General features: G+C 45.6%; 1 protein-coding gene across 1 annotated transcript in view; it reads right to left on the bottom strand.

The window, feature by feature from the left end:
• Crebbp (CREB binding protein) overlaps positions 1 to 5,297 on the bottom strand; it is a 141,203-nt gene extending 135,906 nt beyond the window's left edge. Inside the window, exon 1 of the mRNA XM_057773552.1 lies at positions 4,455 to 5,297. Coding sequence (XP_057629535.1) covers positions 4,455 to 4,539 — 85 coding nt within the window. The 5' untranslated portion in view covers positions 4,540 to 5,297. The remainder of the gene's footprint in view (positions 1 to 4,454) is intronic.
• Positions 5,298 to 15,699: the final 10,402 nt, after the last annotated feature.

Genomic DNA, 15,699 nt, shown 5'->3' with positions numbered 1-15,699 from the left:
AAACATTATAAATTTTCTGAAAAGGATGGCTTGAGTGTGTTTGGGAGGGAGGCAGGGAGGGAGGGAGGGAGGGAGGGAGGGAGGGAGGGAGGGAGGGAGGGAGGGGAGAGAAAAATAAGAGAAACAGAGTGACAGAGAGGCTGAAACCTGCTTTGTAGTACAAGCTTGCCCAAAACTCATAATGCTGCCTAGGCTAGCCCCCTCCTACTGTAGCCTCCGGAGTGCTGGAATTACAGGTGTGTGCCATAGGCCTCCACAGGTCTTTAACTCACAAGCTCAAGTGAATGCTACTGAAACCTGGCAAATATCACTGTCCCATGAGTTAAGTAAATTCTCTCTCTCTTTTTAAATTTTATGTGGGTAGTTGTTTTCCCTGCATGTATGTCTGTGCAGCATAAGTTTGCAGTGTCTGTAGAGTTCAGATCCCCCAGAGCTGGAGTTGCAGGGAGTTATGAGCTACCATGTGGGTGCCTGGAATTGAATCAGGGACCTCTGGAGAAACAACCAGTGCTATTTTAACCACTGAGCCATCTTTCTAGTCCCCAAGTCAAGTAACTTCTTTAGAGGAACAAATTTATAAAAATTCCTAGAATGATCATTTTTTTAAAAAATACTATTTTATATTTTTTATTTAGTGTGTGTGTGTGTGTGTACATGGGCATGTATATGTCATGATCCATGGATGAAGGTCAGAACTTGCAGGAGTCAGTTCTCTCCTTCCACTGTGAAGGACTGGGATCAAACTTAAGTTCAGGGGCTTTGTGGCAAGGGCCTTTACATGCTGAGCCATATGACCCAATCTAGATCCCACTTAAGTTATGGGTTCTCATTTAGAAAACAGCAGTAAATGTTTCTTCTCTTCATATGCTGCCAAGATGGCTTGGAGGAAAACACTGTCTGATACAGAAAGGGCTGCACACAATGAAGAGTGCCATTTAGCAGTACAAGATGTTGGTGGCAGATCATAGTCGCCACAAGCTCTCTTTAAATACGCTTCTCTACTGCACTGACAGATTCACAGCCACTTAAGAAGGCGGAGACAGAAGAAGGTTCACTGGAGTCTAAGAGTTGAGGGATGCCCTAAACAACATAGTGAGACTATGCCTCTTGGAAAATTAACTTTTTGTTAGTGATCAAAGAGCATTCCTATAATCCCAGTAACACTCAGGAGACTGAGGCAGGAGAATCACAGGTTTGAGGCAATTTGATGCTATTCTTAAACACATCACCTTGTCTCAAAGTAAAAAGAAAGAGAAAAAGTTATTTTTTAAGACACAGGTATAAAATACAACCATGATGGTTTATGGTCATAATATGTGTTTGATTTTCAAAAGACAAATTTAACTTTTTACAAAGTGTGTGTGTGTTTGTGTTGAGAGAGAGGGAGATGGGGATGAGTGGTACGTGCCATGGCACACTTGAAGATCAGAGGACAACTCTGTGGACTCAGTTCTCTCCTTCCACTTTTATATGGATTCTGGGGATTGAACCCAGATCACCAGGCTTACATGGCAAGTACCTCTCTTTACCCTCTGAGCCATCTTGCTGGCCCTAATACCTCTTAAATGGCTTGTTACAAATTTTGGCATAAAGTTGCCCAAATCACTAAGTGTGATGATGTATGCCTATAATACTAGTACTGGGAAGGCTGAGGCAAGAGGATCCAGAGTTCTTAGCCAGCTCTGGGTACAAAGCAAATTCTAAGCCACACTAAACTAACCAGCAATACTCTGTCTTAAACACTTTCATAAATGTTTTTTTAAAAAAGTCTACTACCTGACTGAATATTTATTTCTCCTACCACTAACTATACATTGGTAGCTTCTTACAAAGTGCTGAACGATTCAACATAGAACAAGAAAACAGTACTGTGCCAACATCTGATATCATCTGATTCTATGCCACTTCAGAACTGCCTAGATGGTAGGGTGGAAGTAGTTTCTCCTTCCTCTTGCTACCCTCCTCCAGGCACCTTCCCTCTTCCTCTATATGCTTTCCCCATCTTAAGTGACAAAGGCGGACATAACTCAGATGCTACCTGGTCCCTAGTGAAGTGGTTTATTATGCATACATGGACACTCCCCTTGGTGAACTCCAAGTACTCTATAGGCTTGGTAGGCTCCTCTACATCAAGGGTACTCTCTTCTCCTCCCACTACCATCCCTAGAAACACACCTATGCACTTGATGACTTCACAAGACAGTTTCCAAAGACGTGGCCTGTGTCAAGTGTTCAAGTAGCCGCTGTTTCTCAGGGTCTAAGTTCTCTGTTCCTTCTCCTTCTTCCATCACCTCCCTCAAATCTGATCTTATGCTCAGAACACATATCTTGACCACCCTGGCCCGATTTTCTCTTGGAGCCTTGAGAATGAACCCCTCACTAAAACAATATCAAATTTCTCAGTAATGTTATCTTTCCATCTCTATCCCAGCCATCACTCCATTAAATATATTTAATGTAAATATTTCAGCCATTTGTTTAATTTACATCTTTAAGATTTGTCTATCTTGTTACTGGATCTTAGACTAATAGTTATTCTTGACAAGATTTCACTTTGTTTAATGTGTTGAATAATGGCCCCTTCCTTAGGAGCCCACCCTAATATACCCTTTCAATGTAATGGTGCATTTCATGTCACCAAACACTCAACTTAAACACAACTGTCATCTTTATCCTTTTGATCATTTAAGTCAGAATCTCAGAAACTACCTCTGTTTCATACATTTGGAAATAAATGTTACGGTGCTCTCCTGCTTTTCCTGGATAGAAACTGGAAAGGGAAGGGGACAAAGTGGTTAATTTCAGAAAATCATTTCTGATAAGCTCGCTCTGATTAGCAGAACATTAAGTAAATATCTGACCATTGAGTAACAGAAGTTACGACAAGAAAAGTCATCTTTTGGACTCTAACTTGTAAATAGCTGAATGTGTACAACACTCTAAGTCTTTTCGTGGGCCTATTGTTAATTTGCCCCCACTTTTAAGGAAAAAAAAATCTACAATAACCTCACTCAATAACAGCAAAGCTGAAAAGTCTTCAAGTTACCAGTGTCAGAAGACAAGTTTCAGAACTAAACTTGCTTGGTCTGATCTATATTTCACATGATTACAGTCTTCTGGCTAAAACATGGCAAGATTACCAAAATAGGGGAGCTCTATTCTGCAGAAGGGCATTTAAACCACTGTTTCCACATTTCTCACACCAATAAGTGGATTTTTATGAAAATAAACGTCAAACTCAATATGTCATTTAAAATGAAAAGTACCATTAGTGATTTCTCTCCCCGACAATCAATTATTCCTTCCCACTATTGAACAAATTTTAAGTAAACAAAAATCTCCTGAAAAATGATGGGGAGGAAAACACTCACCTCTGGCTTCTACATTAACTACTATTACACGTCTCCTTTCGTGATTGGATTCCAGGAACCGTATTCAAACTGAAGCCACAAATCTAGGTTTTGTTTCAACAGTAGAAATATTCTTTAATACACTTGGTAAAGTCACAGAAAGACTCCCACAACTTGGACAGCTGTGTCTAACGCCGGTCTGCAGGCAGCAATGAAATCTGATTTGGAGCCATTCATCAGAAACTCATTTTCAGATGCCGCTACTACAAACCGTACTGGAGGAACGCTAGCTGCGGCGAGCCGGCATTGTTCGCAGCAGCGCCGAAGTTTTATTGCAGAGGACAGCTTAAAAGAGGAAATACAAATAACTGGTAATGCTACCAGAGAGCTGTCCAGAAGTGTGAATTACTGACAAACACAAAACTGCGCATATGATCACCTAAGAAAGTTTGCAGGGAAACTATTTAGTGGGGGAGGGGGGATTCAGCAGTATCTTGCTTTTTATTTCTGAAAACATGAAAGCCCTACAGTCCTTCATTTTTTTAATTTTACATCACGGTAAAACCAGCTCAAACTCATAGGGAGAGTGGAGTCCAAACGGACTTTAAAAGCCTGTTAGCTTCTTTTTAAGGTTACGTATGTAAATGAAAAACACCACAGCAACTTTGATGACATCTTGCAAATCAAGTTTGGGGTTTTGAAAAAAATGACTAGGTGATCAAAAAAGGAATGAAAGAATCAAGAATTTCAAAATAACCACTAAGCGTTTTCCAAAGTAACACATTCCAAGAAACTTCTCAGTCGCAACTCATAAGCCGGTGGCAGCTGTGTCCGCGACTGCAGCGCCCTGAGTGGGGGGTCCGATCCCGAAAGCTCTCATTACTTCTCGGAAGCATTCTCTCCCTCCAAACCTTCAAGGTCCCCTCCGCTGTCATCCCGGCCGGCCACGCGTGCGAACACCCGGCCGCGCCCCCGCTTCACTTTTCCTCCTCGGCCGGGAAGCACAGCCCAGGGCCTGGGACAGAACCTCCCGCCACTGCGACCCCCGCCCCCAGCTCCCTCCCCGCCACGGACGCTTGACAGCGCGCCTGGCCCTAGCCTCACCTGTGCTGTCATTCGCGGAGAAGCCCGGGGAGCTGAGTTTGGCTCTTTTGGGGTTGGGCGGTCCGTCCAGCAAGTTCTCGGCCATCTTCACCTGCTCGCGGAAACAGCCCTAAGCGCGGGCGGAGCGACGCGGCCCGGACGGGGGTCGGGCCGGCGGCTGCGAGCAGGCGAGCCAGCGAGGAGCGAGCGCAGGAGCGCGGGCCGGGCCGCGGAGGGCGCAGGCCGGGTGGGGGAGGCGGCGGCCAAATCTCAGCCTCAGCAACAGCGCCCCGCAGCGCTCACCGCCCGCCCCCGGCCGCCGCCGCCGCCGGCCGCGGCCCCCTCATCCCCTGCCCGCCTCCCGAGCGCGACACTCCGCGGCCCGGGCACCCCAGCGGCCCGACCGCCTCCGCGGGCCCGGCTGGCAGCGACGGCGCCCGGCCCCGCGGCTCAGGCGGCGCCGGGGAACATGGTGGTGCCGCCGCCGCCGCCTCGCCGCCCCCCCCCCCCGCGCGCCCCACTTAATGAATTCGCCCGCGGCCGGACGACCGGGAGACTTCTGGCTCCGCCGCCCGCCCGCGGCCCGCCGCCGCCGTGAGGAAAAACAATGCGCCGAGCGGAGCCGCCGCCGCGCCGCGGCCCCCCCACCCCGTGCCGCCGCCGCCGCGGCCGCCGCCGCCGCCGCCGCCGGGCTCCGGGAGGCCGAGCCGAGAGGCGAGCGGGGCCGCCGGGGCGGGAGCCGAGGGCCGGGCGGAGCGGGCCGGCCAGGCGGAGCGGGGTGCGCGGGCGGTTGTGGGGCCCGGGACCGGCGGGGCCGAGTAGATCGCGCTCGAAGCCCCGGTCGGGTCCGCGACAAGATGGCGGCTGTTGATTCCTCAATTAAAAAAAAAAGAAAGTTTTTTTTCTTCTCTTTCCAGAGCCTGAACGGGGAGGGGGAGGGGGCGGGGCACGCCTGTACGTCACCCCCCCGCGGCGTCACCACGCACGGCCCCCGCCCCGCCCCCTCCACCTGCGCCGACCGCGGCGGAAAGAGCCGAGCGCGCTCGGGTGGAAGGGTCGAAGGCGCGGCGGCTGTGCGTGAGGCGGAGGGCTGCGGCGCTGGGCCGGGCCTGCGGGACGTGGGGGGCGCAGAGCAGGCGGCCACTTTTGTTCTGACGGCGTCAGAGGCGCGGCACGCGAGGGGAGGGCGCCCTGGGCTCGAGCTTGGGCCCCCAGGCGCGGAGTCGGCGCTGGTCCGGGCCCAGCCCGTCCGGTCCCGCCCCAGCAGCCCTGCCTCTTCGCTGCTGGCTCCTCGCCTCCTTGCTCGCGAGCCTGCGGGGTGACATCGGACTAGGAAGACGCCAGCGCAGTTCGTGCCTCTTCCCCTCGCTCTACGCTAGTGATGGCGAAGTGGCGTCTGCGGGTTACAGACTGTCCTCGGGTCTGTTCCAGAGTGTGTGCAGATGGGGAAACTGAGGCAGGAAGGGCAAAGCAACTTTTCTTAAGATCACCGAGGGAGAAAATGACAGGTCGAGATTCGAGCCCTTGCTCTCCCCAAGTTTAGCAAGGGCGTCGCGAGGTTCCAGAGCGCCCATTCTCAAGCCCAGCGTTGATGGGACCAGGTCCAACGCTGTCACCTGAAGGAAAAGGCTGGGAGCGCTTTCTCCTGGCGCTGAACAGGGCCCTGGTACCAAGACCAAGGGCTTCGGTGTCCTGGGGGTGCGTGCCCCACCTCGGACAAGGACCCTGGCTCTGGCAGGTGCCCAGAAGGATGGGATCGCAGGGAGTCCACTGTCTCACACCTCAAAAGCTAAAGTTTTCCCTTCTCTATTAACTAGCTCTCCCAACTGGCCAGCTTGACTCGGAAGTCCTCCTTATCTTCAAGGAATCACCAGCACCTGTTTCCTAAGCCAGAAACCTGTGAGTCAGATGGGCCCCTCCCTCACACCCACCCATGTCGCAGCCAGTCTCCCTTGTCTTTACCTGAAGAATGGGCTCCTCCTTCCCACACCGCTGCCACCGGGTGTGTTGTCCATCATGGGCCCATCCTGTGACGGAGGCAACTTTTCACCTAAGCTTTTCCTGGGTTTCACGTTTTTCCCCACATAGCACCAAAATTACCTTTCCTCAAAAAACCAGAGGAAGACCTATTTGAAATAAATTAGCTCCTCCTGTACAAAGAAAAGGACAAACACTAAGAACATTTCTAAAATAAACATGATACATGTGTATACACACACATCTAACAGTGACTGGGCCAGGGTAGAGTGATGTACATTTTTCTTACACTATTCAAAACAACTCCTGTGTCATCTGTCCCTTCTTCCCTCACTCTGTCCCCATCAGCATCCCACACCCACTCATTCACTAGGTAGTTCTCATCATAGGACACTTTATAGTTTTGTCAATGCTATTCACAGTACCGTGAACACCTGTCACTAACACAAAATTCACCGCCAAATCTAGCCCAAACCTCATTTGCTCCAGGAAACCCTTCTACCCCACTTTAGGTCCTCGGAGATCACTTTTGGGCAAAGTCAGAGGCCGTGATATTATTACACCATTCGGTGTTTCCTGTCCAGTTGGTTTATGGTTTTTTTTATTCATCAGATGTTTGTTGAGCCTCTTCAGAGTATTGCCGCTGTACTGATTCCCTGGGCAAAAGCATAAAGAAGTTGCTGTGAGTTCTATTTGAGGAGTTAAAGCAACAAGCATGAGAAATCATAACCAGAATGTTGCAAAGTCCACCTTCCTAGGAGAGGAGGAAGTGTGTGGAGCCACAGAGGGACGGCCAGAACCACTGCATCTGGAGTGCCTTGGATGCTGGTCTCACCACGAGGCATTGTATTCAGAGAGGGCAGCAGCTGAGTCTCAATCACAATTATGGTTTCAACTAAGAAGTAGGATTGTAGCTAGGCAGCTGGTGGTCGTGCCTTTAATCGCAGCACTTGGGAGGCAGAGGCAGGCATATCTCCATGAGTTCAAGAAGCAAGTTCCAGGACAACCAGAAACACACAGAAACCCTGTCTCAAAAAACAAAAAAAAACAAAAAGTAAGTTTGTGAATCTTATGACTTAATGAGCGAGCCGTTACTCTGTAGCATGAACACGGTGTCTAGCCACCTAGACAATCCAAGGTCTTACCCCAAAGGAAGTTCTTGGTCTATTAGTGTGTCTTTGACCTTGAGTCATTCCCCTGCTTGTGGGCAGCTTTGGTATTGGGTCATACTCCAATTTACAAAGAGTCCTGAGAAACTCGGTCCCCACAATTTGGAGTAAGTACAGCAGGGCAGCACCTGGGTCACAGCTCTTAGCCACAAACTCCTCACTCCTCTTTCTCCTTTGTGCCCAACCCTGCAACACCTGCCCTACTCATTCTCATTTATCAGTTCCCCTGTTGTCTTGTTAATATCTGGTTTTCCTTTTTATTTCTTCCTTAGTCTGAGTCTCCTCAGAGAACACTCGATGGGGAACACGGGTAAAAGAAAAAGTAACAGGTCTCGCCTGCCTACCTTTTGCTGGGCACCACTGTCAACTTCAGAATGCCCTGAGTGTAGCAGGCCATTGCCACACCTCTACTTGCCACAGTCCTAACAATAAGGAAACAAAGCCCAGAAGGGATAAGCCACCAAGGGGCTGCCTCTTCTTCTCACAAACCTCACCCTCTGTGTGCCAGAGACCACATTCAGTGATGGAGGAGTTCCTGTTTACAGAAAGCTCAGGTTAGAGGCACAGAAGAGTAACAAGTGCAGAATAAATCAAGGACAATTTTCTGAGAAAAGTTCATCTGCATTACCCTCTAGTGGATGTGTAAACCTGTTTGTCCAAGCGGTGTGACAGTATTTGGTCACAGAAAGGAATCCTGGCACTGATACAATATGAAAATTCTGCTGAGAAAGGATGCAGTCAACAAGACAAAATGGCAGCCTGAGATTGGGGAAAAATCTTCACCAACCCCACGTTGGACAGAGGACTGATCTCCAAAACATACAAAGAACTCAAGAAACTTGACATCAAAAGAACAGATAATCCAATTTTAAAAACTGGGGTACAGACGTAAACAGAGAACTCTCAACAGACAAATCTCAAATGACTGAAAGACACTTAAGGAAATTATCAACATCCTTAGCCATCAGAGAAATGCAAATCAAAACAACTCTGAGATTCCATCTTACACCTGTAAGAATGGCCAAGATCAAAAACACTGACAACAACTTATGCTGGAGAGGTTGTGGGGTACAGGGAACACTTCTGCATTGCTGTTGAGAGTGCAAATTGGTACAGCTGCTTTGGATATCAGTATGGTGATTTCTTAGAAAATTAGGAAACAACCTACCTCAAGACCCAGAAACACCACTATTGCCTATATACCCAAAGTATGCTCAATCATTCTATAAGGACATGTGCTCAACTATATTTATAGCAGCATTATTTGTAATAGCCAGAACCTGGAAACAACCTAGATGCCTCTCAACTGAAGAAACGATAAAAAAAAAAAATGTGGTACATTTACACAATGGAGTACTACTTAGCGGTAAAAAATAACATTTTGAAATTTGCAGGCAAATGGATAGAACTAGGAAAAACCATATTGAGTGAAGTAACCCAGACCCAGAAAGACAAATATATGTGCTCAGTCATAAGTGGCTTTTAGACATAAAGCAAAGAAAAACTAGCCTACAGTCCACAACCCCAGAGAACCTAGACAACAAAGAGGACCCTAAGAGGTAAATACATAGATCTACATAGGAAGGTGAAAAAGACAGGATCACCTGTGTAGATTGGGAGCGTGGGGGTCATGAGAGGGAAGAAAAACGTATAACTCAATGAAAACATTTTTTTTAAAAGAAAATCATGCTCAGAGAAAGAAGCCAGACACAAAAAGCCACATGTTGTATGAGTCCATTTATGTATATGTCCAGGATGGCAAATCAGTAAATAGGTTAGTGGTATCCAGGGGCTCTATAAGGTGGCAGATAGGACACGGGATTCCTCTTGGTGATTAAAATGGTAGTCGTGGTTCAACTCTATAAATATACTAAAAACCGTTGACATCTACACATTTTGTTTTGTTTTGAGAGAAGTTCTCTTGTATGTGGGTAGCCCAGGTTGGCATTGACCTCAATGTGTAGCTCAGGTTGAGTCCAAGATCACTGTAATCCTCCTGCTGCAGCCTCTAGAGTTCTAGGATTACAGGTATGCACCATCACACGTGGCTGACAGCTACATTGTTGTTGTTGTTGGGTTTTGTTTTGCTTTTGAGACAGGCTTTCACTAAAATAACCTTTGTTGGCCTGGAACTCACTATGTAGACCAAGCTAGGCTTGAATTCATGGAGATTTACCTGTCTCAGCCTCCCAAGTGTTGGGCTCAAAACCATACACCACCATCTTCGGCTGATAATCATACTTAAAAAGTAAAATAAAATAAAATCACATTTTATTATGTGTGGGGTGGACATACATGTGCAATGGTGTTGTATTGATGTCAAAGGATAGCATTCTGGAGTTGGATCTCTTCTTCCTACCATGTGGGGCCCTGGGATCAAGCTGAGATCCTCAGGCTTGGCAGCATACACCTTTAACCATAGAGCTATTTCAAATCTACACTTTTAATGGATATGTATTTTAATAAAGCTTTTTTAAAAAAAAATCTACTTGGAAAGAATGAAATGACAGATGAGACAAAGCATCAAGATTGGCCAGCCAGATCCAGCTGGGAAAGTAGCAAGATAGAATTGGTAAAACTAGGAGTGGAGGTGGGAGGGGTTAGTGGGGATCGCATTGGAACTTCCCGCTCTAGACCTGGCTGGGAGTCTACTCCTTTAAGCACCAACAGGAAAGATGGGGTTAAGGTTGAGGTTCAGATCTTTCAAGGGACATAAGAGCCTTAGAAAATGTTTAAGGCGCCAGGTGGTGGTGGGGCACGCCTTTAATCCCAGCACTCAGGAGGCAGAGGCAGGCGGATCTCTGTGAGTTCAAGACCAGCCTGGTCTACAAGAGCTAGTTCAGTACAGGCTCCAAAACCACAGAGAAACCCTGTCTCGAAAAACCAAAAAAAAAAAAAAAAAAATGTTTAAGGCATGAGATTTTGTATAGTTTGTTCTTTATTATATCTTTTTAGGCCTAGGTTAAAAGAAAACATCAAATTTAGGCTTTGTCTTTAAGTAATACCAAGTGAGCAGTAGGAAGATAAACACCAACAGTGATGCAAAAAGAAATAACACAAGATCCCATTAGTGGGTGTCCCCCCGAAAGCCATGAGTAATGGAGAGGGGGAGACAGACGGATGAGGACAAAATTACAGCAAGTCAATAAGGTGTGATGATACATGTCTATAATTCCAAAACTTCAAGGGAGGTAGGAGAATCAGAAGTTCCAGGATATATACAGCAAATCAGAGCTTACTTTGGGCAACTCAGTGAGTCCCAAGCTGGATTGAGCTACAAAGTGAGACCCTGTCTCAAAAACAGCTAAACAATGCTAGCAATAACTGGGCCTTAGAAATCTATCAATCTATAAATATTACAATCTGATAATGTATAAAATGTATAATATAGTATAATAATGTGGCAGAGTACAGATGAAATAAGATTGGCTAGGAATTGAGCTCAGTGGTGAAGACTTGAGTTTAGGTCCCCAGAACCCATGTAAAAGCCAGTCATGTGGTATTGCCTCAGGAAGCTGAGATGGGGGGATCTCTGGATCAAACTGACTAGCTAGACTGGCCGAATGAGTGAGCTCCAGGCTTAGTGGGAAACTCGACGTCATTAAACAAAGTAAAGAAAGCTTGAGAAAGGGACCTGATGTCAGCCTCTGACCTACACACACATCCCTACCCATGTGCATGCACACCAGCACACATGCTCGAATATGCATACACATTGCAGGTGCACCACACATGCACACACACACACACAATTGGAACTGGTTAGTCACTGAAGCCTAATGGCATGCATAGGCAGATTTGCCACTCAGTTTTGTATACATTTGTATATTGTGAAATTCCCCATAACTAAAGGTTTTTAATTTTATTACATGTGTCTGTACATGCACACGTGTGTGTGTGTGTGTGTGTGTGGATGTGTGGATCAGAGTTGGCTCTCTCCTTACACTGTGTGTGTCGTGTGTGTGTGTAGATCAGAGTTGGCTCTCTCCTTACACTGTGTGTGGTGTGTGTGTGTGTGTGTGTGTGTGTGTAGGTCAGTGTTGGTTCTCTTCTTACACTGTGTGTGTGAAATAGATATAAATAATTTGCATTGGTATGGATCTTGGTTTATGGATACAAATTTAAGATCAATTTTGTTATATATATATATTTCTTATCTTGATTAAGGTATGTGTTTGTGCAGCTCATTTAAAAGTGTAATGTATAATTAAGAAATATAGGTTAATAGATAGTCATCTATAATAGTCAAGTTTGTGTCATGTTAGTTAGGTTTTCTAGATGTACAGAGATATATTTCAGATGGGTATTCTTCAGACCTTACAAAGACTAACAGAATATGGCATTTAAAATGTTTTAAGAACTTAGAACTTTTCATGACAGTGAGACACATCTGCTCCTGGCAGCACCAATCTACTACCAATCAAGAGAATGATAGTCACCAAAGAGGCTCCTTATGGCATTGGTTAGCCATTTGGGCAAGAAACTTTTCTTGCCTGGACTGCTTAATGTTATGCTGTATAAAGTGGACATGCAGGACCCACAGAGAAATGACTGCTGAAGTCACCTTAAGAAGGTGAGACAGTCCTTCAGGGTTCCTGCTTCATGAAAGAGTCTGCTAGACATTCTGCAGGACACAGAAGAAAGCAACTGATAGACTGCCATTACAAGGCAGAACAGATCTTCAAATTTCCTGCTTCATGGAAATGTCTGCTGGATACTATGGGCCTGTGGACTGAAGATTGGATGCCCCAATGATACAGCAGAACTTTGGGTGACTGTCCAGGCAGCAAGATGTCTCTGTCATTTCTAGAGTTTTGGAAGTTGCTTACAATGCACTTCCTGTTTACTTAAGTAATATTATATCCTTCTGGAGTCTTTGATGGAGTTGAAGAATAGATAGTTATAATTATAGTGTTCTTTAGTTATGATAAAAGATAGAGTATATATAAATGTTGTAATTCTTGCTTGATACCTGTTTTGTTATATGTAATTTTACTATGTTAAAGTTAAAGCCTTCCTTTTTGCTTAAACAGAAAAGGGGAAATGGTGTGGGAAGTCCCTCTGTATATGTTGCTTTTATTCGTTAATAAATAAAGAAACTACTTTGAGCCTATAGCAAGGCAGACAGAGCTCGGGGCAGGGGGACTAAACTGAATGTTGGGAGAAAGGAGGCGGAATCAGGGAGATGCCATGGAGCCCAAAGAGGGGTAAGGATGCAGGCTGTCAGAGGAACCTTGCTGGTAGGCCACAAGCCTCGTGGTAAAATATAAAATAATAAAAATGGGTTAACCAAAGATATAAGGGCTAGCTAGCTAGCAATATGCCTGAATGATTAGCAAAGCAGTGATTTAAATAATGTAGTTTCTGTGCGAATATTTTGGTTCTGGGCAGCCAGGAATGAACAAGTGGCCTCCTACTACATGAGTGTGTGTGTGTGTGTGTGTGTGTGTGTGTGTGTGTGTAGATCAGCATTGGTTCTCTCCTTCCACTATGCTGGTTCCAGGAATGATGTCAGGCTTGATGATAATTGTTTCAACCAGCTAAGCCATCCCACTGGTTGAATAAAAGATTTTTAACTATTAAAATTAAAATCTAAGTATTTTTACTCACAAACATATCACTAATCAAATTTTTAAATTTTCTTTTGTCTTGATTTTTTTCCCCACTGGGATCTGTACATCTTTGTCCGATCTAACAAATATACGTATTAATTAATTCTAATCTTACTAATCATTTTCTATAGAATTTCTCGAACTTCTATCGAAGTATTCTCTCTCTCTCTAACACACACACACACACACACACACACACACACACACACGGTCCCACCATGTAAACTAGTCTGGCTTCCATTTCACAATCCCATTGTTTCTGCCTTCTTATTGCTGGGATTACAAGTGTGTGCCATCACATCTGGCTCTTGTTTTTAAATATTCTTTATAATTCAGGGTCATAGACTGAGCAATAAAGATATATAAAGATATAGATATGTTATATATAACATGTATATTACATAATATAATACAGCAAGAAAATAAGCTCCCAGAGGGAGAGTGGGAGGCCTAGAATGGAGGTATAGAGTCTATCCTTGACTTCCTCCTTTTGTTGTTTATTCCCCATAGCATCCCGGCCTAAACAGTACTTTGACTGTCTAAGAATCTTCAGCTCTCTCATATTAACCTCTTTGTCTAACCTTTTTGTTTAAATTTCATTGTATGCTATAACAGATACTGGTCTGCTTGTACACTAACTCCCTTTTCCTCGTTCACGTGATGTGATTATATTTCCTGGAAGAACCACACTGAAGTGAAATCTGGCTACTTTTCACCTATGCATGGAGAAAAATAACAACAGCAATTGTCAAATATGGTGGTATACTCCTGTAATCCCAATACTTGGCAAGATGAGGCAGGAGGATTCCTGTGGGCCTTGGCTACATAATGATTTCCAGATTTTCTTCAGCTACATAGCAAGACCCTGTCTGAATGGGGGTGGGAGATCTGATTGGCGTCAGTATCACCAAGGGTCACACATTTGCAGTGAGCTATTCAGACTGCTGGCCAATCCTACTGCTGCATGGTCGCTTACTCTCCTCTGCTGGAGCCTCCAGTGTCTCCTTCCTCATTTGCACTCTCAGCACATGGTTTGGTTAGATTACCTTAATGGGTAAACTGAGAACACCAAAACAATTTTCACCAGTTCCCCACAATGCATCTGCTTATGAATTCACATCTGTGCCCGTATTTCTATCCATCTTGCTTGTGCCTTCTGAAAACCCAAAGCCTCAGGCTGAGGACATAGCTCAGTTCATAGAGTAGTTGAGGATGACCCTGATCCTCCTGCCTCTACCCCAACCCCCGAATCCTACAAGAGCTGGGATTGCATGTGTGGATGACCCCAAGAACTGGTAGAAGAAATTTCAAGATAGCATAAAATCTAGGCTGTGGCATGGTTACTTCTCACTGCTCTTGGATAGTTTTACAGTGAGAAGGAGCAGAAAGACTTGAAGTGTGCAATCTGGAGAGAAAAGGCTTCTGAGAAAGCTTAAATGCAAACAAGTGGATGCAGAGAAAATGGATGCAATTATTAAAGAGGTCAGTGCAACTTGGGAGAAAGCTCGTACTTTGCTCTGGGACAATCAGAAAGGTTCCTTGAGGTCCAGAGTTCACCCATCAAAGGAGACAGACTAAATTGAGAATGTCACTGAGCAGGTTTCCAGCTTGTAAACAAGCGTGGGGAAGTAGTTAACAGGGTCAGTCGCTAAGGAGTACAAGTCACTCAGAGCTGTGGCAGAATGGGGCCAGGCTACATCTCAAGTTGGCAGCAGAACTCGTCAGCATTACCCATGTGGTATGGCAAAAGTTACAGGAAGAAGAAAGCTACCAACAACTGTCCAGAACGCTAGGCAAGGCATAGCAGTGTCAGATTCTCCGGAAGGAGGCCCTGAGAAACCACTGTGAAAGAGAAGCTTAATTCGCAATGAAGATCCCAGGATGCTGGAGATACCAGGACCACAGTTTGTCCACTGACAAAAGTTGCAGACACAGAGTGGAGCCAGAGACAGGCTACATGTACCGTAAGAGTAGTAAAACAGAAGGGGCGGGCTGACCCGATAGAGCCAGATGACAGTAATCAGAGCTTCAGATGCCAGACATGGTACACGGGATTCGAAGTTTGTCCTGATGAGTTTTGCTTTTGCTTTGCCCTTGTTTTTCCTTGCGATAGCCCTGTTCCTCTCTTCTGGAATAAGAATGTGTTTTTCACTCCATTGGATAGTGAAGTGGGTAAAGTTTTAATTTTATTTTATAGAGGCTCACAGTTAAGAGTCTGTTTTGACTCCCAGAAGTGATTTTGGACTTTTGAATGATGTTGAATCCATTAAAACTTCCAGGCACGGTGGTATACACCTGTGTTGTAAGTAACCATCCTCTGGTCCAAGCAACAGGCATCTGGGGGTTCAGTTACACTCTTGCAGAAGAATCATCCCCAGTGGACTTGTTCACTGTTTGCACACCCTTGTGGAAGGTGGGGAGGGTTAGGAAACCCTCTCTGAGTGCCCAGCCTCTCTCTACCACACCTGCTGGATGCTGTTCTGCCCGAAATTTATGCGGCCATGGAGA

The sequence above is a fragment of the Chionomys nivalis genome, chromosome 7 (genome assembly GCF_950005125.1).
Source record: "Chionomys nivalis chromosome 7, mChiNiv1.1, whole genome shotgun sequence".
Taxonomy (NCBI): Eukaryota; Metazoa; Chordata; class Mammalia; order Rodentia; family Cricetidae; genus Chionomys; species Chionomys nivalis.
Note: the sequence above shows the minus strand (reverse complement) of the source record. Positions and strands in the feature narration are given on the sequence as shown.